Raw genomic sequence first — 22,370 nt, 5'->3', positions numbered from 1 at the left:
TGGTGGCTGTGTTGGAGATACAAAAGCAAACATCTGCCAGTACCCCAACAGGGGGTCTTCCTACACCCCAGTCTCGCTGGCGGCTTGGGATCCACAAAGTAGGATCCACACAATCCACAATCCACCATCCACTTTTCTGCCTGCCAACCAACCAACGCAGTCAAGGCAGTTATATCAGTGGCTAATTGGCTAACTGGTTACAGCTGATGGCCATCTACTACCCGAGCCAGCACCTTTCCACTTGAGGCGGAGAGCCTGGAAACTGTTCTCTGGGACTCTGTTCCCACACCCCTTCACAAGCCTTCTGTGGGGACAGAGCAAGGAGTGCAGTTTCCAGGCTCTCGGCCTCACATAGAAAGGTGCTGGCTCAGGTAGTAAATGGCCATCAACTGTGATTGGATGACCATCAGCTGTGGCTAGCTGGCCGTCAGCTGTAACCAGTGAGCCATTGGCCACTAATATAACTGCTGTGGCTACGCTAGCAGAAAAATGGGGGCCAGTAAGAAGATGGTGGCTGGCAAGAGCAGATTGCAGTTAGGACGGCGGGTTGCAGACAGTGTGGCTCCTGTTTCCTGTGTCTCCAACCCAGCCGCCAGCGAGAATATAGCGGCATGACTCCCGTATCTATGGCTCCGTGGGTGTTCCTTTTTGGCCTCACCATATCCTGCATTCTTATGTGAGGAGCGGGACCAGAGACCCCGCCTGACACCCTGCATGACACCTTCTTCAAGGTTCTGGATAGGGTCTTAGTAATGTGTTCATGTGGTCATTATAAAATTTGCAGATCCTTTTGTAGTTCATAAGTGTGATGATTGGGTGTTCACACTCTTGTGTGAGATGTGCCTCCCTCAAACCTTGTTACGACATGGGCACATTATCCGTCTGACATGAAAAACTAAATTGCAAAAGTAAGACATTTTAATAGCAAATGCTTAAGAGCCATGTTTTTTGGGGTTTTTTTGTTTGTTTGTTCATTTATTTTGGAGGGGCTTTTTGGCCTCCGTTCTGGTGTGGGGAGCTGGACAGAGTCCCTGCATGACACGTGGCCCAGCAAGCAGGGTATGGTGACGGCCAACGCTCTCTGAAGGGTGGTTTGTGAGTGTGAGCGCTCAGTCCCAGGAAGCCTATGAGGATCAGCTGCTGGATAGCTGGACCCCCATGAAGGGAGGGGTGGGAAGATGTGGATGGTTCTCCAACCAGCATAGGAAAAGTCGTGCAGCTGCCAGAGAGCTGGACCCCTGTGGAGGGGTGGGAAGACGTGAATGGTTCTCCAACCAGCATAGGCTGGAGAAGGCAAAGGTCGTTGTGGCCGTATGGGTTGGGAAGTGCTTGCTGAACTGTGGACTATTGGGAATTGCCTTCCATCCCTGATTTGGTGGACCGCTTGACTGTTTGCTTGGGAACGTACCACCATGTAGTGGAACTGGTGGATGTTTGCTTCCTGTGTCTCGCCCAGCCGCCAGCGAGACTGTGGTGCAGGAAGACCCCTTGTTGGGGTGCAGGTAGATGTTTGTTTCCTATGTCTCGACTGGCCGCCATTGAGAATATGTAAGCACCTTAGCTGTGAGCCACTATTTTTCCAGCACAGTACCCTGAGAAACCGTGGCAGTGCCCAGGAAGTCTGTCTGTGCCCAGAAAGACTGGCAGTACCCTGAGAACCCTAGCTGTGCCTAGGAAGTCTGGCTGTGCCTAGAAAGACTGGTGGTACCCTGAAAGACCCTGGCTGTGCCCAGAAAGTTTGGCTGTGCCCAGAAAGACTGGTGGTACCCTGAGAAACCCTGGCTGTGCCCAGAAATAGGTGGACATCGAGGGACACCCCCTGGGACATTACTTGAACTGGACTGAAAATTTTTCTCGTGAGCTGGATTCCTGACACAGGGACCCTCGTGGAAGACACTTGTTGCATAGGTTGTGAGGCAAGACAATCCTGGAGGAGTGGAGTGTGGGGACAGAGTCCCAGAGAGCAGTTTCCAGGCCCCCGGCCTCACGTGGAAAGGTGCTGGCTCAGTTATTAGGTGGCCATCAGCTATAAACAGATGGTCATCTGTTGTGGCTGGGTAGCCATCAGCTGTTACTGGTTAGCCATTAGCCACTAATATAACAGCCATGGCTACACTGGCAAGGGGGTTGTCGGTTGGTTGGTAGAGAAGCAGACGGCAGATTGCGGCTCCTGCTTCCTGTGTCTCCAACCCAGCCGTCAATGATAATATAGTGGTATGACTCCCCTATCTAAGGCTCCGTTGGTTTTCCTTTTTGGCCTCACCATATCCTGTGTTCTGGGGCGGGGAGCAGGACAGAGTCCCCGCATGACACCCCTATTACCTACTGGGTGAATTCATCTGGCATTATGACCCAAAGTTGTAAGGCCAAAGGTTCTACATCTTGATATAAGTGACATGTAGATTGTGGAGCAGAAACAAGGTATGAAATGTTTGGAGCCAGAAGTCTGTGAAAAATTCAAGCATCATACCTGTAAAATTTTAAGTGGAGGATTCAGTTATCACTAATGCCTGGCATGGTAGTCAGCATCCAAGATAGACCTCAATGATCTCTGCCTCCTGTTATTCACGCCCTTGTTTAGTCCCCTTCCTCATTATGTCAGGGGTGATGTATGTGATCAGTAGAATTTGGAAGAACCACTTCCAAGGCTAGATCATAAAAAGCATTGCTTTTACAGCTTCTGTTCTGGTCTCTCCTTCTTTCTCTCTCCCTCTCTCCCTCTCGAGAAAGCCAGCTGCCTATACAGGTTTTGCACTCTAAATCCACCCTTTTGCAAATCAAATTCACCTTTTTGCAAATCAAATTCATCCTTTTGCAGATCAAATTTTTCCACAAAAATGTTTTCTTAATCTTTGTAATAAAAATAAACCCAATGTTGTTATTTTTAAAATTAAATATTTTATTGCATGTATTTAATAATAAACTTAAAATGTTTAACATCAGAAATACTTATTTACTTATAGCTTAATTTATAGTAATGGTTCTCCTACCACTGCTCGTGGTAATTTTATATACATATTTATAAAATAATTATGACAATCTGTAGGAGTAATAGTTGCAATGGAATAATTAATAACATCTACTAAATGTTCATGGTTTGATGGATCAGCCAAAATATTTCTTGCAAAGAACTTAATTTTTGAAAAAAACTTCTTCAGTGGGGTTCATCATTGGAGAGTATATACTGGTGGTAAAAATAATAAAGTGTGACTTGTCTGACCAACAAGATCATGTACTTCCTGGGTTTTGTGGAGGCTTACATTGTCCAAAACGAAACCACACTTCCTCCAGATTATCTTCATCCAATTTCTGCAATAATCTCTGAAGAAATTTGCAAAAAATATTTGAAGTAACAATAGAATGTGCAATTATTTCATGCCACACCGTTCCCTGAATGTTTATTGCTGCAATTAGAGAAACATTTCCTCCTCTAACCATTGGCATGGTCACATGAGCTAGTGTATTAACTTTCGATCATGCCTTCATTTTTCAAAAATTAAGTTCTGCACAAGAAATATTTTGGCTGAACCATCAAACCATGAACATTTAGATGTTATTAGAATTTGGAACTATTCTAATTGCAACTATTATTCCTACAGATTTAAGGTTGGGTTTGAGAAGGAGGAATCTGGCATTGTGCCCTTCATCTAGATACTTTACCCTCTTATACAAGGGGCAAGCCCACATCCATCCCTAAGATTTATGTTTGTATATACGGGGAGGGGGATCCCCATATGGACGCTTCCCCTGGCCTTCAGAAGATCTCTTGACTAGTTCTCCCTCTTTTTAATAGCCCCAGGTTTTTATCTTCTGCTCTCTTCAATGTCCCTGTTACTCTACTAGTTTTCTTTTCCCCTTGGGGAAACTAATGGAAACTGAAACATAATTATTTCCATCCAAAAGGAACTGGTGAAACTTATTGCAAAACAGCTTTATTGTGGTATGGGTTAAAAAGAACATGGTAGACTTCTAAGCAGGCATGACCATTAAAAGAAATTCAAAATACATTGTAAAGTGTGTGGTGGGGAAGCAAATTACAAACAATATGCATAGTTTTATCTTTATTCTTATCTTAAAAATACTGTATTTCCTTCATTCAAAGATGGACATCCTTTCCAAATTTACCATCTCTGATCAATGGCCTGTCAGAGTTTAATTTGTAAGTCTTTTTTTTCTTTCAGAAAGTACTGTATCTTTGTATCTTACAATGATACCTTAGATTTGATGAAATATAACTATACATAGCATACCAGTCAGACCAGGACTGCAGTTTGGGAATCCCTAGGCTGGAAAACGCTTCAGCTGTTTGGAAAGCCCTGTGTTAAAATGAAAAGAAAAAAAAAAAAAAAAAGAGGTGTTGTGGCACAAACAGAAATTGGTTACCAGGAACCTGCTTGTCAGTTCTGGTTGACATGGCAATCATAGAATATTGACATGGGTCTAGGAATTTGTATAGGAATTATAGAATATAGGGACTGGGTCTAGAAATTTGTTGTGAGACTTTTCACACTGAAAGAAAATAAAAGCCCAAGTGTGAGGAGGTTCAGTAAGTACCCAGTTGTGGACTGGCTGGACTCCTTCACCAAGCTGGTTGCTGGTGGAACAAGCCCAAGAGGAAATAAACAGTGCTTGATGTCCCATTTGCTTTCCCATCAAATGTATCCTTTCTTAGTAGAACTGTGTCCTTTAGAATTCAGTAAAATGTTACCACCTTAGCAAGTTCTGTTGATCCTATAACCGAGGGGGGATTTTAGGCTCCTAATTTATCAGTGTAATATATTTAAGTATATTTGTATACAAAAAATTAAAGAATATATGCTAGAGATTATTTCTCAGGAATGAGATAAAATACAGGCTAATGTTAATAATTATGGGGAGGCCTCTGCTAATATTCTTCTCTCTCATGCCCCAACCCTCATGAACTTTTTAGTGAGCATGAATTGTTTTTCCAATACAATTTTTTTTTTAAAGAAATATAAATTTCCCCGCAAGCCCCCACAGCCCAACTTCACTTTTTCAAATAAAAGTACACGCGCAAATCCTTCAACATTGCATGGGAAAAGTAGTTGATTTCTAAATCAGATGTCTACACGGTTGGGAAGATTTATTCATTAAACAAACACTTTTGGTGAGAATAAATTGAGTGTCTACTATTTGGTAGACACAGTTCTTACGGCTTTTTCACTTATTACCTCATTTGATTAAACAACAACAAAAACCTTTAAAAAAAGAAAAAGCAAATATGGGAACATGAAGGAATAACTATGGGAGGACAGCAAGAAAGAGGACATCTGTAAGTCAAGACGAGAGGCCTCAGAAGAAACCAAACCTGACAACACCTTGATCTTGGATTTCTAGCCTCCAGGATTATGAGAAAATAAATTTCTATTATTCAAGCTCCTCCCCCCCCCAAAAAAAATCAATAATTGTTTCAAGAAATTCCTGACTTTCTAAAATGCGTTCGTCTCTCGGAAACGGTGGCACGGGTAGCCTAGCACCTCCCCTCTCACGTGACCCTGTGAACGGGGGCGCCATCTTAAGCATCGCCTCATAGAGGAAACTACATCTCCCAGAATCCTCATGCTTGCGTCGTGCTGGCACTTTTACCGCCCCGGTCTTAGAGCTGAGCCTGTAGCCCGGCGCCATCTTTGACGCTGGCAGTATTGGATTTCTGCTGGTGTTGCTCCTGTGAAGACGGCGGACCGCAGCGACTAAGAAAGAAGAAAGACGTGGCAGCAAGCGGGAGTCGGGGATAGTGTCGTCGGTTCGGTAAAGTTTCTGTTCTCTGGTAACTAGACCCGTTTTTTGATTCCCGGGTGGCTTGGGGCCGGGGAAGTGGGGGACAGGGCGAGGGGAGTGGCCGCGGCCTCCCCTCGCCCCTGGGTCGCGGCCTAGCCCGGGAAGTCAGAGCGAGTCTTTCAGCCCCGCGGTAACGACACCCCCTCCCCCGGCCGCTGCCCTCGCCGGGGCGGGCCAGGAGCCTCGGTTTCCCGCTCACTGTTACCATCTACCCCCACCCCCAGCGCACCTCACCCCACTCCCACGGCGCCTGCTCCCTTCCCAGCCAACCTTGCTCCCCTCCCCCACATCCGGCGTTGGCGAAACTAGGAGTCCCGAGCAGCCCCAGAAAGCCGAATTGTGCTCCGACTCCTGGAATCAGAACTGACACTAGATTGCTTTCGGGGCCAGTTTCCCTAGTTTAGCGGTCCCCCGCTGTCTAACCCGAGTGCCAGGAGCTGAATTTACCTACTCTCATTCCTCTCCAGGGTCCCACTACTTTGGAGGTTTTCTCAAACTCCACGCACAGAAAGCCACCGACCTTATTCTGGTATCCTACACCCCTCCCCTACCTTAATTACATTCCCATACCCAGCATCGGAGTCAAGAGCAACAGGGACACTTATGTTCTCCTTGTAGGATTGATGAAACCGTAATGAAGAACACCCCCTAAACTCCCATAATCGGTGTGGATTCCTATGGGGAAGGCCCATATTGTTGACATCTTCCAGGCCTTGGTTCTGGACCTTGAGGAGGAGGCTGTGGAACTAGTGATAGCGATGCTTTTTAGGATAAATGTATGTAGGTATTGGGGGAAGGGGAGAGATCAACCAAGAAGGAATGGAAGTGGTTTAAAGCTCATGTTTTAGTTTTTGCTGCTTAGATAGACTCCAACTTCCGAGTTACTCATTTACAGGCGGTAAAGCTTCTCCAGTCTAAAAAATGACTGAAAATTAAACTTGGATTAGTTCTCAATACAAACAACAAATAAAAAATGCATCTTGTGACCTTGTTTTTTAATTTTACTCTCACAGCATTTTTTTTTTAAAGCCACCCACATTTTTAAAAATTGTATTACTTTTCATTAGAACTGAAAGGGGTCAGCTAGCATTTGTTAATGACCAGTATGTGGAGTCTGATTTAGTTTTCCAGAATTTACTTTCTGGGTTTTATTGGCAAATCACAGTCCTAAGTGATCAATGTTAAATGATGCACTATGTTTTTGTTTAAATTAAATTTCCTGAAAATAATTAATTTCAGAATTAAGGGAAATTGATGTTGCTGTTGTGAGCCATCATAAAAATACATGTTTTAAAAGCTGAAAGCATTTCAAGCAGATACAGTTTTTGATGAAGCAGAAAGAACATGGGCCTGGGATTTGGAAAACCTGGCATCTAGCTGCTACAGACCAACTCTATGACTCTGGGAAACTGGGCCTCACTTCTTTTTTCTGTAACATGAGGAAATTGGACAATTTGAATTCAGAACACAAAAAGTTGGAAGGGAACTTAAAGCCCTCTGAGAAAGAGTTTGGGAATGTTCTCCGTTGCTGTTACTTTTCCTCCAAAAATAAGCTGGTTTGGAAGTCATTGGTCCAAAGGGAATTTGACTCCCCATAGAAACTGGAGAAAAGATAATGCATGTAAAGAGGAACAGCTGTATTTCTGCTTGAATAATAAACCCACTAACAAATTCCGGTACAAATTTTGGAGACCTAAAGAGAATGAGTGTATGTACCCTGAGTGTACCAGTTTCATCACTCTCTTCTGGCAGAAGATGCAGTACTTTTAGTGGTGCTGGGATTCTGGGATGTGTTCCTAGTAATTCAAATACAGATAAAGAAGATGTGGTAGAGAGAAAAATGGTGGCAGAAGGAATGGATAAAGAGGCAAAATTGCCTGCTAAAAAGAAAAGAAAGAAGGGTTTGCGAATTAAGGGGAAAAGGCGAAGAAAGAAACTGATCCTTGTGAAAAAATTTAGTAAGGATTTGGGATCTGGGAGGCCTGTTGCAGATGCCCCTGCTTTGTTAGCTTCCAGTGCCCCTGAGCAGGATGAAGAACATCTTTTTGAGAGCAATATAGAAAAACAGATCTACCTACCTAGTACCAGAGCCAAGACCTCCATTGTGTGGCACTTTTTTCATGTTGACCCCCAGTACACCTGGCGAGCTATTTGTAACCTCTGTGAAAAAAGTGTTAGCAGGGGTAAACCAGGCAGCCATCTCGGGACATCTACTCTTCAACGACATCTGCAGGCAAGGCATTCACCTCACTGGACCAGGGCCAACAAATTTGGAGTCACTAGTGGGGAGGAGGATTTTACTTTGGATGTACCTTTATCTCCCTCTTCTGCTGGAAGCAACGGAAGCTTTGAGTATATTCCTACTGATCCATTAGATGATAATAGAATGGGTAAGAAACGTGATAAATCAGTATCTGATGCCCTGAGGGCGGAAAGGGGGAGATTTCTCATCAAAAGTAACATTGTCAAGCATGCCTTAATTCCTGGAACAAGAGCCAAGACATCTGCAGTTTGGAATTTTTTTTATACTGATCCTCAACACATCTCAAGAGCTGTGTGTAACATATGTAAAAGAAGTGTGAGCCGAGGTAGGCCAGGTTCTCACTTAGGAACTTCAACACTTCAGCGACACCTGCAGGCCACACATCCCATCCATTGGGCTGTTGCCAACAAAGACAGTGGTGCAGTTGGAAATGGATTAGATGAGGCTGAGACTGAGAGAGATGATCTCCTGAACGATGCTTTGCATGGAGAGAAGTCTACAGGCAGCCAAGATTTAACAGCTGAGGATCTTAGTGACTCTGATTCAGATGAACCTCCTGTCTTAGAGATTGAAAATAGGAAATCTGAGAGTCCTGTTCCTGTTGCAGAGCAAGATACTCTGATGCATGCCCAGGAGAAAGAAACAACATATTGTGAAAATTCAGTCTCAAGTCAAATAAGTCAGGCAATTATTCAAATGATTGTGGAGGATATGCATCCTTACAACTACTTCTCAACCCCAGCCTTTCAGAGGTTCATGCAGATTGTAGCCCCTGACTACAGGTTACCATCTGAGTCTTACTTCTTTACTAAGGCTGTACCTCAATTATATGACTGGGTCAGAGAAAAAATTTTCTTAACTTTGGAGAATGTTCAAAGCCAAAAGATCCACCTGACTGTGGACATATGGACCCATGACCCATCCACTGACTATTTTATTGTGACTGTACATTGGGTCTCCTTGGAAACTGTACCTTCCAATAATGGCAGGGTCCCCAATTTTAGAAAATGGGCGGTGCTTTGTGTAACAGGTTTGGCCAAAGACTGTTTGGTAACCAACATTTTACAAGAATTAAATGACCAGATTGGTCTGTGGCTTTCTCCTAATTTCCTCATCCCTAGTTTCATTGTTTCTGACAATTCTTCTAATGTGGTACATGCAATCAAAGATGGTGGTTTTACCCACGTGCCATGCTTCCTGCATTGTTTAAATGTAGTCATTCAGGATTTTTTCTGTGAGCATAAAAGCATTGAGAATATGTTAGTGGCTGCTAGGAAAACCTGTCATCATTTTAGTCATTCAGTCAAGGCCCGTCAGATACTGCAAGAGTTCCAAAATGATCGCCAACTTCCATGGAAGAATTTGAAGCAAGATGAAACTGGCCATTGGATTTCTACCTTTTATATGTTAAAATGGCTCTTGGAACATTGCTACTCAGTTCACCATAGTCTTGGTAGAGCCAGTGGAGTTGTACTCACCTCCCTTCAGTGGACTCTAATGACTTATGTTTGTGATATTCTTAAACCATTTGAGGAAGCCACCCAGAAAGTGAGTGTGAAGGCCACAGGATTGAATCAGGTGCTACCCTTAATCCATCATCTACTTCTTTCCCTACAGAAACTCAGAGAAGATTTTCAAGTCAGAGGTATTACACAGGCACTCAATCTGGTGGACAGTTTATCTCTGAAACTTGAAACTGACACCCTACTAAGTGCCATGCTCAAATCTAAACCCTGTATCTTGGCTGCTTTGTTAGATCCTTGCTTTAAAAACAATTTGGAAGACTTTTTCCCTCAAGGTGCTGATTTAGAAACTTATAAGCAGATCCTTGCAGAAGAAGTTTGTAATTATATGGAATCTTCACCAGAGGTCTGCCATATTGCAACTTCAGAAGCTTCTGGTCCGTCAGCTATAGAAGCTGATTCGTTTACCTCATCTATAAGAGAAGGCACGTCCAATTCAGGGTCTATTGATAGCTCAGCTGCAGATAATGTTGCCATTGGAGGCAGAAGCTTCATGTTTCCTTCTGCTGTAGCAGTAGTGGATGAATACTTCAAAGAGAAGTATTCAGAGATCTCAGGAGGTGATGACCCTTTGATTTACTGGCAGAGGAAGGTGAGCATATGGCCAGCTTTGACCCAAGTTGCCATTCAGTATTTAAGCTGCCCCATGTGTAGTTGGCAATCTGAATGTATCTTTACTGCAAATAGCCACTTTCATCCAAAGCAGACTATGAGCCTGGACTTTGACAATATAGAACAGCTGATGTTTCTGAAAATGAACTTAAAAAATGTTAACTATGATTATTCTACATTGGTTCTGAGTTGGGATCCTGAGAATGAAGTTGTTCAAAGCAATGAAAAAGAAATATTATCTTAGTTTCTTTTTCCTTTCTCCATTTAAAATGGGCAACTTATTGCTATGTTACTGTATCTTAACTGCTACAGTTGTTGCATATAGTTATACTAATTATTCTTTATACATGAATCTGGGGAAACCTGAAAAACAAAAAGGGCTAAAAATTCCTCAGAGATAATATAATGTTGACAGAGTATAAAGATTAATGATTTCACAGTAGTAACAAAGTTGCTGTCACTTGAAATTCTGTTTATACCAGTTGGGAGAAAAGATGTTTTTTAATTTAAAAAATATAGTGCAGCATTGAAAGGCCTTACGCTATTTCTGACTGGTAGACTGAACTAGTAATTGGTTTTAAGTAAAAATTTCCCCAAACATGGAAATTTTGATTGCTCTGAAATCGATAGAAAAAAATATACTAAGATGGTATTCCTTCCCCAACTCCCACTTTTCTATTTCTTTAAAAACCCTGATTCATACTTACAACTTGGCAAAAGCAAAACTCACAAAATTGTTTATATTTGGAAATTTCTAATTGCCTCCTCATACTGGTCAGCTTTGTAATTTTAGTTTACTTAGTGTGATAGTGTTAATCCTTTAGGATTGGATCTATATAAAAGGGAAACATTAGAAAACAATTAGGAAAAATTACTTTTAATCTTTTAATTGCCTTTATTTTAACCTTTACAAAATAGTATAAAAACAAGATTGTGTAGGTACTTTTGCCTAATTATGGGTAAATGACATAACAAAAGTTCACAAAATTGAAAAAGATTGAGTGGTAATTGAAATGAAAGCCCCATCCATGAGCATACTTTGACAAACTCAGTATCCATTTTCCAAAGACTGTTTTTCTAATATTAAGTATTCTTAAATGTCTTTAAAAGATATACCGAATGAATGATCCATAATATTGTATTCTTAACTATGAGATTGTTTGGACTCTCTTCTTAACTAAAAACAAGCAATCAATATTTTCATGTGTTAGGAATCATTTCCTCACTGGTAAAATGAGAGAACTGACCTCAGTGATCTTTAAGGTCCCTTTCCACTCTGAAAGTATATTTCTGTGATTGAGTGGGAGGCCTGAAATTGATGACTTTTAGTAAAAGTCTATTAAAAGTTTCAGACTGAATAACTAATGTAAGATCCCAATTTTTCCTTTTTTTCATTTTAGATTTGGGGATATTCCCTGCCCAAAAATTTCCTGGAAAATTGACTAGTATTAAGTGTGAGTAAAAGGTGTCCACTTTTTTTTAAGTTTTGATTTTAGTTTTGTCTTGGATAGTATTTGGCAAGATTTAGCCTAGAAATAATGTAGTATTTCTTACATGAGAATCAAAATTGCTTTGTTACTGGACTGGTTTCAAAATTTAGAATTCATTTCTATGTATCAAAATCGTTTTTGGGTTTTTTTTGGTTTTTTTCCTTTTTGTTTTTGAAATTCTTAAATGGTAAATGTACCATTGTGGAATGAAATTTCAACTTCAAAAGTTTACCCTTTTACTAACTGGAGTAAATGGATAATTACAACAACTTTAGTTGTAGCCATCACTAGTAAGAATTTGAAACAGTCTGCAGAAGCAAGCCTTTGCAGGGCCAATATTGAATTTCATGCCAGTTGACACTGGTGTTACTATAAAAGAAAAAAAATCTGCACTTAGATAGAAACTTGCAGTATTTTGACAGTGCCAGTTCAGTATGGCTATAATGCTGCTCTGCCTTCTACAGCTTGCTGCACCACTCTGTAGTTACTCTGTAATTATACGTTTCTATCTTTTTTGGTTAAACACTCCCTGAAGATGATAAAGATGATGATATCCATACATCCATATTATACGTGTTGATATATGTGTAAGGACTTCCTTTCATCTTTATTTTGTGGGCTGGGCAAAATTTTGTGTAATATATTAATATACTTCATGATACTTTGGTATAAGTTCACTACTTTTATAATGAACCCAAACCTAAAGGCTTTTGTAGTGTGTTTTAAAAGGGGAAACTTACCCAAATGTTTTATTTCTGCACATTTGTGTATGTGTGCGTGTGTGTATAAGCCAGTTAGTATATATGTATATTATATACATAAAACACTTATATTTTTACATACAAGTATGCTTTTATTATACAGATAATAAAGATGGGGGAAGGTTTCTGTTTTTTTCTTAATAGGTGAAGAAATCTTGAAGACCAGAAATTGGATCTTATTGAATTTTGATGTTCTTTTTAATTTTTTCTTTTTCTTTTTTTCTTTTTAAATTCTATTGTTCGGCTATGGAAGATGGATTTTTAAAAAAAAATAATCCTTTGACTCTCAAGTTCATCTTTAAATGAACTCTTTTTTTGTTTATTTTTGTTTTTGTTTTTGTTTTTGAGGAGATAACTAGCCCTAGCTGTCTCCAGTCTGACAAAGGTTATTCGAATGGACTTAATCTCCCAGTAGTTGGGAAATGTTTTAAAAACACGTCCTGTGTTTGAATTGTGGCTGAGAGGTTTCCTTGGCAATGTGAGGAGGAAAATTCTTTCTGCCTCATTATTATTAATTCATGGATTGAGTGTTGGTTCGACCTACAGGCGTGATAGATTGGAACTCAGTGAAGACAGACGTTCCAGTTGAGAGCAACCAGCTAATGTAAGTGTGGAAATGGGTTTTTCCTCATTAAGGGAGTGAACATTTTTGTAATTTAAGACGTAATTTTCCTGGATCAGTAAGAAATTAGCCATTGTCAAGACATTTTTTTCTTGTAATTGTTTACAAGTATTTGGTTTTGTGATAGAAATATCCCTCTTTTTTTGGTAATACATGCACATTATAAAAAAGGTAAAAATGTAGCCAAGGTGAAATCTCCCTGTAATTCCACCTCCTCAGAGAAAAGTACTGTTAATAGTTTGTCACCCATAGTTCCATGTCCATACATATAGCCCTGCCTCATCTTTTTTTAATGACTGTGCGGGGTGGCTTTATATGGCGGTGCCATAATTTAACATCCTTCATTGATAGACATTTGGGTTTCCCATTAAAAACAAAAATAGCCCCACATGCAGTAACAACCCTATACACACATCTATGTGCACTGTTGCTTAGAACCAGTTCTCAGATGTGAATTTGTAGAATTGTTAGAATTCATTCTAAAGAGGTTGTACCAATTTACTGAATAATTAATGAGGTCTTTTTGTTTTGTAAAAGTTCTTGACACTCCCTTTTAGTAAAGATACTAATCTTTGGCCATGTTGCTGATAGATCTTTTGCTATATAAATGTTTTTCGTTTTATGTAGGCAAATCTACCAATTTTGTAAAGATTTTTAACTGGTATCATGCTAGGAAAGGTTTTTTATCATCCTGATCTTATGAAAAAAATACCATACATATTTTCCTAGTATAAAAAAATGCCGTACATATTTTCCGAGTGCTTGGATAGTTGTATTTTTTATATTTAAAATGTAACCTAGGGATTATATTGTATGACATTGCCTCTCCCTCACAGAAGCATAGTAGACAATGTCAAGTATAGCTTGCTCTTTTGTTGAACGCAGTTATGAATCCAGTCTTAGTATAGTGCTTTAATTAGTGAGCTAAAGCCAATTTGTAGTCCTTGCTTTTATTCCCTTGGAACGTTTTTGTATGGAATAGAATTTTTTTTCCAAATTGGTGGCCAAATTTTTGTTAATTTCAAATGCCACTTTTTCATGAATCACATTTATTCATAGACTCACTTGAATTCTTGATCTTGTACTCATTTATTTGCCAGTATTACATTTAAATGTTGTATTTCACCTCTACTATAATATCAGGTAGAGTAAGGCCTTTATTCTTTTTTAAATTTTCTTTATTCTTCTCAGTTATTCTAGGTGATTTTTGTAGTCTGTCAAGTTTCAATAATAAACTCTCATTGGGATTTTGACTTGAGTTGCATTGAATGTATACATTATTTGGGGGTAAAGTAAACTTCTTTAAGCCATTATCTCTCCATTATCCAGGTCTTCGGTTTTTTGATTTTTTTGGTTTTCTTTTTAATTTAATGTGGGTCTTGTATACTTCTTCATTTTATTCCTATATATTTTATAGTTTTATTGTGAATGGGACGCTGTTACTTACTGAATGATTGTTGCTGGCATCTAGAAAATTTACTGATTTTATCATCTTAAACATTTTTTGGTTGCTTGTTAGAGTTTCTAGTTTGCAAGCATATAATCTGCAGATACTAAAATTTTTGCCTCATCCTCTATAGTCATTATACCCCCCCCCCCCCGTATTGTTTATGTTAGACTCTCTTGCAACAGTGTTGAATAATAGTGGAGACAGTGTTCTTTTTTTATTTGCCTTGAGTGAGCCTTACCTCTAGTGTTTTATCATGTTGCCTGTGCTGATGGTTCCTAATGATTAAGTGCATTTATGCTAAGCAGGTTACTTGTAATTTACTAAGAGTTTTTATCAGCAGTAGATGTTGCATTTTAGTTTGTTGGGTTTTTTCCAGCCATTTTAATTTAAAAAAACCACTTTAAATGCTTTTTTCCTTTTTTACCATTTTTTTCTTTTTCAAATCTTAAGATACATCCACTGTTTTTGTTTTTACCCCCCTTTACTCTATTCATGTATTGAATTTCCTAATGTTAAGCCATTCTTAGCCCTGGAATAAACCTGTTTTGATAATGTGATGCTACTCTTAATATACTGTGCTTCAATTTGCTTTAATCAAGATTTATCAACTGTGTCATAAATCGGATATCCAAAGCAGTTGTTTTAAAGATTTTTTAGAAAGCAGTGAAATAGTGCCTGTGACATGGTTTTGTTCTTTTTCTTTTACTGAGTTTTTTTCTAAATTTTCTTTCTCAGATTAAACTAGTTCCTTAAGTTAATTTGTTCAAAAATATATGGAGTACATAGATCATATGCTTTTTGAGACTCTTTCATGTCTAAAAACTTCTTCCAAGTCCTGAAATCTAGCAATGTAGTTGGAAAGGCTAAATCTAAAGTCATAATCTCTCCCTTAAATTCTGAATGCTTAGCATTTTGTCTATTGACATTTAGAGATTCAGTTAAGAAGTCAAACGTTAAGTCTGATTTTTTTCCTCCCCCTTGTCATCAGTCTGCTTTTTTCCCTAGAAGTCTGTATGATTCTGTTTTTATCATTGGAATTCAAAACTTTTAACATATCTGTGGTATAGAGATGTCTTTAAAGAAAATTTCTGCCTGGCATTTGATGAGCACCTTTTTAAAAAGTTTCAACTTCATCCAGTTTAGGGGAATTTTCTTGTATTTTTTATTATCTCTACCAATTCCATTCCTTCCTTTTAGAATTTCCGTTGTATAGAAATTGAATCTTCTGGAATTATTTTCATGTTAATATACCTTTCATTTCGTATTGATATCTCTTTGTATTTTGGGAGATGACCTGACGGTGATATTTTGTAATTAATTTGTTGTGTTTTTTTTAATAAATGTTTATCCCTTTAGATTTGAAAAGAGATTTCAAAAGAAAATTTTTTTTGTTTACTTTGCTCATTTATTCAGTTCTTTAGATTCCACGTATAAGTGAGATCATACAGTATTTGTCTTTCTCCGACTTTCAAAATTTCTTTAATTTGAAAATCTTTGAAAGAAGAGAGTTTTCTTCTTTCAAATTTTGAAAGAAATTTGAGTTTTCTTCTTTTTAAGCTTTCTCTTGTTCCCACTCTTTTTTGTCATAATGATGTGTTCATTTGTATCAAACTATGTTTTTTAAAACTTTCTGAGAGCTTGAGGATTTTAAAGGAATTTCTTTTTTCCTACATTAATTCAGGGATGGGGTGGGAGAGGGCCAATTAGTCATCTTGGCCTTTCAGACAGCTATTTTCTGTTCAAAAGTAATCAGGTTTTTCTTGGCATCCTGGATACTTATGTATTTTTCCTTTTAAAACTTAAGAAATATATCAGTATGCATCTTGGTTTGGGTTTTTATTTGGGGCAGTAGTGATTACTGTCAATTTTTAATCTCTAGATTTTGTTTTGCCATTTTCTTGAATAGCAGTTATATTCCTTCTTTACCCCTACTGAAAGTTGTAGAAGCTCAATGTGTAAAACAGATATATGAAGGAACTGTTAAAACATTAGAAAGGGAGTGCCCATACACTCAGGATTCAATCTCGCCATGCCTTGCCTATCTCTGAGGGAGTTTTGCAGAGCCTAATTTGTAAAAAAAAGAAGGAATAAAAACCCAAATGTGCTATTTTGTTGCTATTTCATAAGTACCATTTTGTTGTTTGATTAACATGTTGGGAAGGGGGTCTTCCTTCATGTATCTTCTTTGGGATGTTGATTTCAGGAATGAAATTGATCTCTAAGTCTTTTCTTTCCTTTTCTAAAAAATGTTTCTATTGTAAAACTTTTTCATTCTTATCTACTTTTCCTTTTTGGTATGTGTTACTCCACTATCTCTTAAAGACTTGATACCTTTTGGTGTATCCATGAATGTAGAATGCCTCCTGTACCCAAGAATGTAGAAACCTCCCTGGGGTTTGGGGCCAGGGGAATCCTGCTAATGGATCAGTGAGGTGCTATTAAACGTCCAACCCATGACCCATTCTGTAGTGGATCAGTGATGGTCAGGCCAGTAAGGGCAGATTTAAATTTTTTTATGTGTATGTTGCATTATATTAAAAAAATTAATGTTATTCTGAGCATTAAACAAAATAAGAAATAGGTACCTATAATCCTACCACCCTGGCAGTAACCACTGTTTTGGTGTATGTTCTCCCAGATTTCTTCCCTGTTGTTTCACGTCCTCACCAGCATTTGCATTTGAATTTTAGCTATTCTAAAAGGAATTTTTGACTCCCTAATGACATGCAATGTTGACATTGACAAGCATATGATCTCTTCCTATGCTTATGTGCCATCTGTATGTCTTCCTTGCTGAGGTGTCTGTTTAGATCTTTTATTGCCCATTTTTTATTAAAAATTAACAATTACTGTTGAGTTTTAAGTGTTCTTTGTATATTTTGGATATCAGTCCTTCATCAGTTACGCGTTTCTGCAGAGATTTTTTTTTTCTCCCAGTCTGTGACTTTGTCTTTTCATCCTCTTAATGGTGCTTTCACAGAGTGGAAGTTTTTGAGTTTTGTGAGGTCCAACTTAGTCTTTTCTTTCATGGATTGTGCATTTGGTGTATCTAAAAAGTTACTGCCACACCCAAGATTATCTGGATTTTCTCCTGTGTTATCTTCCAAGAGTTGTGTAGTTTCACATCTTATGTTTAGCTCTATGATCCATTTTAATTTTTGTAACACGTGTAAGGTCTGTGTCTAGATGTAGTTTTTCCATGCAGGTATTCAGTCATTCCAGCATTATTTATTGAAAAGACTATCCTTTCTCCATGAAAATTGCCTTTGTAGTAAAAAATCAGCTTATAACTATAGTCAGCCCTCTGCATACATGGTGTTCCACCTTGGAGTTGACCCTTGTATAACGTGAGTTTGAACCCTGAGGGTCAATTGAAAATATTCACTTATAAGTTGACCTGCGCAGTTCATCCTGCATTGTTCAAGAGCCAACTATATTTTATAGGAAGAACTCCAAGGACTTCTTTTGCTCCTTGTTTGTGAATGGTGTGCAACTCTTTGGCCATCTTCATTATATAAGCTAGCTCTACAGATGTTTTCAGGGGTAATTGCTTCACCAGTCATTCAAGAGGTTTTATCCACCTACATATGATTATATCCACCTACTTCTAATTATATATTTTTGAAATAACAAAAATGCTCGTGAAAATACTGAAATTTTTGTCAGATGAAAGAAATTAACATGTCAGAAATGTAGATTTAGCAAGTATTTTGTGTAAAATAATCTAAGTCCCATTATAATCTAAAATATAGATCATTTGTTGAGTTAGCAATGCTTATTTAATTTTATGCTGAAGCAGTGTAAAAAGCACCAGAGACTACAAAAGAAAAAAGGGCATGGCTATCCTTAACAAAAATTTTACAGTGTAGATGAGAATGTACAGTATCACATAAGAATAAACTATGAATCTGTTCACAAGGGTCTGTATAGGCAAGTACATATTATTACTATTAAATTTTGGATTTAATAATGTGATTTAATTATTCAGGTGATTTGGAGGAGGAAGTTGGAAGAAATTTACCTGAAATGCTTCAATTCATTGTCTCCTCATTTTAGGATTACATTTTAAAGACGATTTCTGTGATTGAGTTGTCTTTTGGAAGATTAACCCGTTTCAAGAGGACTTGAAGCTGGTCCTCGCCTTGTGGAAGCAGTGGCTTGTTTTCAAGAAGCCACCTCTGATCTAAGGACCTAACCAGCATGCCCAATCAAGGAGAAGACTGCTATTTTTTTTTCTATTCTACATGCACCAAAGTAAGAATTGGAATCTCTAACTAAATCAGTTTTTTCTATGATTGCCCTAATAAAATTGGATAAGATTTTCCCAGCATACTAAGTTTTTGTTTTGTTTTTCTGAACTGTTTATCTGTTGTCAGTTTTTTTAGTAAAGGATAGCATTCCTAGGATAATTCATTCTTCATTTTTTTCCCTTGTCATTTTATGTGCTTCCTGTTCTATGAAAGTGAAGAGGTCCATAGCATTTAGTCATCATTCAGTGGTCTCTTACCTGTAATTAATCTGTTCAGGGTGCCCTTGGAATTAGGGGCACTTTGGCGTGTGGCTTGCAATTTTGTTTTTATCGTATTAAATGAATGGGTGGGTTGTACTGTAACTCTAGAAACTATCATGGATTGAATTTGACTTATTTCTTCAGATTGCCTGCTGAATACTAAAGCCATCTTCTAAATGCTTTTGTAGCTTTTTTGCTTTTTCTTTGTCAAAACTTCCCGGTTTTCTGCTTGATTCTACCATAGCTCCGTTTAGATTTATCTGCTGTTTTTTGTTGTTTCTTTATGACTAGTTCTATAAATAAAACTTTCCTTAAATAATCTTGGTGCTGTGTTTAAAATGACCAGTTTTGAGCAAAGGTTTACACAACAGTAGCTTTTTGTTTCAGATAACACCATTGTATAAAGTATATAGTGAACCATGAGATTATACTTAAATCCTAATCCGTTAACTTCTTTTCTGATTTTCTGTCAAAAGCTAATTGTACAAGTTGGAATGTATGAAACAGTATTGAAGAGGAACTGTAAAATATATTTTTAAAGAGTATCTAATTCTCCCATTTGTCTTTCTCAACCCCATCTTTCAGGTTGTATCATTCTTGTCAGATCAGATGAAGGGTGCTGTTAGGAAATAGGTTGTAGGAAATTAGAAATTTGTTGATCGCTGATTATTCTTGTTACTACATCTCAGTTGTCCTCTACCTTGCTCTCCTTACTCCTTTGTGTTTGTCTAGGTGACAGGAAACTGTTATAATGAACATTTTACTTGGGTTCTATTTCGGTACCACAGTTCTTTCTTCTTTCTTTACAGGGTGACAGCTGTCCATTCCGTCACTGTGAAGCTGCACTAGGAAATGAAACTGTTTGCACATTATGGCAAGAAGGGCGCTGTTTTCGACAGGTGTGCAGGTTTCGGCACATGGAGATTGATGTAAGTTTTGAATTTGTATTATAATTAGTCTGGTGTTATGATGGTCTAATAAAAAAATATTGGGGAAATGACATTTTATATAACGTGAGTTAAATTTTTTTAAATGATCTAGTGAAATTTATGTCATTCGTTATTATAATGCTCACTTAATATCTAGATGTTAGGGATTATGAATTGGTATCATTTTTCTGGAAGGCAGTTTGGTAAAAATGACATATTTGGGGAGTATTTGCATTTCTTTCTTCTTTTTCTTTTTTTTTTTTTAATTTTTATTAGGGAATATTGGGGAACAGTGTGTTTTTCCAGGACCCATCAGCTCCAAGTCAAGTCATTGTTTTTTTTTCAATATAGTTGTAGAGGGCGCAGCAGCTCCAGCTCCAAGTCAAGTCGTTTTCTTTTTCTTTTTCTTTCTTTTTTAATTTAATTTAATTTTATTTTATTGGGGAACAATAAAATAAATTAGTGTGTTTCTCCAAGGCCCATCAGCTCCAAGTCCAGTTGCCATTTTTAATCTTTAGTTGCGGAGGGCGCAGCCCACCATCCCATGTATGGGAATTGAACTGGCAACCTTGTTGTTGAGAGCTCCCAACTGAGCCATCTGGCTGCCCCTCCAGCAGCTCAGCAGCAGCTTGTTATCTTCAGTCTAGTTGTGGAGGGTGCAGCTCACTGGCCCATGTGGGAATCGAAAAGGCGACACTGGTGTTATGAGCACTGCGCTCTAACAACTGAGCCAACTGGGCACCCACAATTTTTTTTTTCTTTTTTTTTAAGTAGAAGAATTCTATACTGAAGTATGTGATTCTCTTGGGTAATAGTATAACAGGCATTTATTTCTGTTTTCCAAGTCGTCTTCATTATATGTGCATTACTTTTCATTTAGAAACAAAATCCATTAAGTATATTAAACAGATCAAATAAATGTCATGTGACCCTTGTGTATGGAGGATGCTGTTATAGAAGTCATCCAGTAATTTGAAAATTGCTTCTCAGGAAGGAGTAAAAACTTAAGCAAAGCCAAACTTAGGAGTAAGGAAGATTGGCATTAGGTTCTGCCTTGAAAAAAGAGGAATTGAGAAATTGTTATTTCTATCTGAAAAACAATGGTAGCTGTTATACCTATTTTGGGGGTATAACAGGAAACTAATAAATTTTACTTGTTCTTTGAAAGGTAAAGGTATTTGATTACTTTTTAAAAGTAGGTAACCATACATGTGGCAGTAAACTCAGGGCATACATTTTTAAAATCGTTTTTGCCAAATTGCCTTTCAAAGCTGTTGAGCTACTTTATATTTCCATTATCAGTATACGTTATTCTTCCATATCCCTACCAACACAGCATATTATCAAATATCAATATAGTAGACTTTGATCTTAGCCCCTTTTTATACATTTAAGGGTCTCCTTGTAATGGTTATTGTTTCTCTTCTCCATATTTTAAAATTTCTGAAGCAATGCTGCGGTTCTTTCCTGGAATTTTAAACCCTAGGCTGCTTATTATGGTAGGAGAGCCAACATAAGGCAGATTATTAATCAGGATAGTTACTTTTCAGAAGTGCTTATCAGGTCTTTTTTTCTTTATTGAACTACTTGTTAAAGTATGTATAGAAATGAGCACAAATCATAATCTTACAACTTGAAGAGTTTTCACTAAGTGAATAATGTACTTGACCTAGATCAAGAAATAGAACGTTTCCAACACTCTGTGTTCCCCCTTCATCATCACTAACCAAACCCCCAGAACTAATCACCATCCCGACTACTCTACCATAGAGTAGAGAAGTTTTGCCTGTTTTAATCTTTATGTGAATAGAATCATACAGTATATGCTCTTTTGTGTCTGGCTTCTTTCACTCTGCCTCTATGGTATTAAGTGTAGCAAAGCTCCAGATAGCATTTATTGTATGAAGTTATTACAGTGTATCCATTTGGCTGTTGGTGTACATTAGGATTTCCATTTTGGAGCTATTATAAATAGTATTGCTTTGAATATTCTTTATACACATTTAATATATATATTAGAATTAATGTATGTATTTCTGTTGGACATATATGCTGTAATGTAGCAGTTTATTCTAGATGCGCAGACATTCTTTTTTTTCTTTTTTACCTTGTTTCCCTTCATAAGAGTGAGGTAGCTTGGGAAGGAAAAGTACCATCCTTAGTGTATTACATGTGCCTTACTGTGGGAAGTCACAAATGGGAAAGTTTTTCTCAAAGCCTTGAACTCTAACCTTCAAATAATAACTAGTTTATTTAGTCCTTTCTATGTGCTAAATGTGTCATGTGTATTATTTCATTTAATACTTATAAGAAATCAATAGAGAACTACTGTTACTCTCATTTTGTAGCTGTGGAAAGTGAGACTTAGAGATACTAAATTGTCAAACATTACATGGCCAATAAGTAGCATA

General features: G+C 37.9%; 2 protein-coding genes and 1 non-coding gene across 16 annotated transcripts in view; all 3 read left to right on the top strand.

The window, feature by feature from the left end:
- Nucleotides 1–784: 784 nt before the first annotated feature.
- LOC117015520 (small nucleolar RNA U13) lies at nt 785–888 on the top strand. Its single transcript, XR_004421752.1, has one exon. It is a non-coding gene; the product is annotated as a small nucleolar RNA U13 (small nucleolar RNA).
- Nucleotides 889–5,619: 4,731 nt separating this feature from the next.
- The window catches only part of ZC3H11A (zinc finger CCCH-type containing 11A), a 32,605-nt gene continuing 15,854 nt past the window's right edge, over nt 5,620–22,370 (top strand). For 2 of the 11 annotated variants that reach the window (XM_033093710.1, XM_033093704.1), the window contains exons 1-3: nt 12,593–13,052; nt 18,577–18,774; nt 19,840–19,959. In XM_033093710.1, coding sequence (XP_032949601.1) covers nt 18,721–18,774; nt 19,840–19,959 — 174 coding nt within the window. In that variant the 5' untranslated portion in view covers nt 12,593–13,052; nt 18,577–18,720. Of the gene's footprint in view, nt 5,789–11,597; nt 11,663–12,592; nt 13,053–18,576; nt 18,775–19,839; nt 19,960–22,370 lie in introns of those variants that run through there. The other 9 variants (XM_033093706.1, XM_033093701.1, XM_033093703.1 and 6 more) reach the window with 9 other exon arrangements.
- ZBED6 (zinc finger BED-type containing 6) lies at nt 5,643–10,917 on the top strand. 4 transcript variants are annotated; one of them, XM_033093698.1, is made up of 2 exons: nt 5,643–5,769; nt 6,418–10,917. In XM_033093698.1, the coding sequence occupies exon 2, from the start codon at nt 7,502–7,504 to the stop codon at nt 10,439–10,441; it is 2,940 nt and encodes a 979-aa protein (XP_032949589.1). In that variant the 5' UTR covers nt 5,643–5,769; nt 6,418–7,501; the 3' UTR covers nt 10,442–10,917. The 4 variants fall into 4 exon arrangements, with proteins under 4 accessions (XP_032949589.1, XP_032949587.1, XP_032949586.1 ...); XM_033093696.1 differs by having other exon boundaries at nt 6,267–10,917; XM_033093695.1 differs by having other exon boundaries at nt 5,654–5,788; nt 6,267–10,917.

The sequence above is a fragment of the Rhinolophus ferrumequinum genome, chromosome 22, assembly GCF_004115265.2.
Source record: "Rhinolophus ferrumequinum isolate MPI-CBG mRhiFer1 chromosome 22, mRhiFer1_v1.p, whole genome shotgun sequence".
NCBI classification, from domain to species: Eukaryota; Metazoa; Chordata; class Mammalia; order Chiroptera; family Rhinolophidae; genus Rhinolophus; species Rhinolophus ferrumequinum.
This window is presented reverse-complemented; position numbering and strand designations above follow the sequence as displayed.

Coding starts and splice junctions, on each gene's coding strand:
- ZBED6 (XM_033093698.1), top strand. CDS start 7,502: ATGAGTGTATGTACCCTGAGTGTACCAGTTTCATCACTCTCTTCTGGC.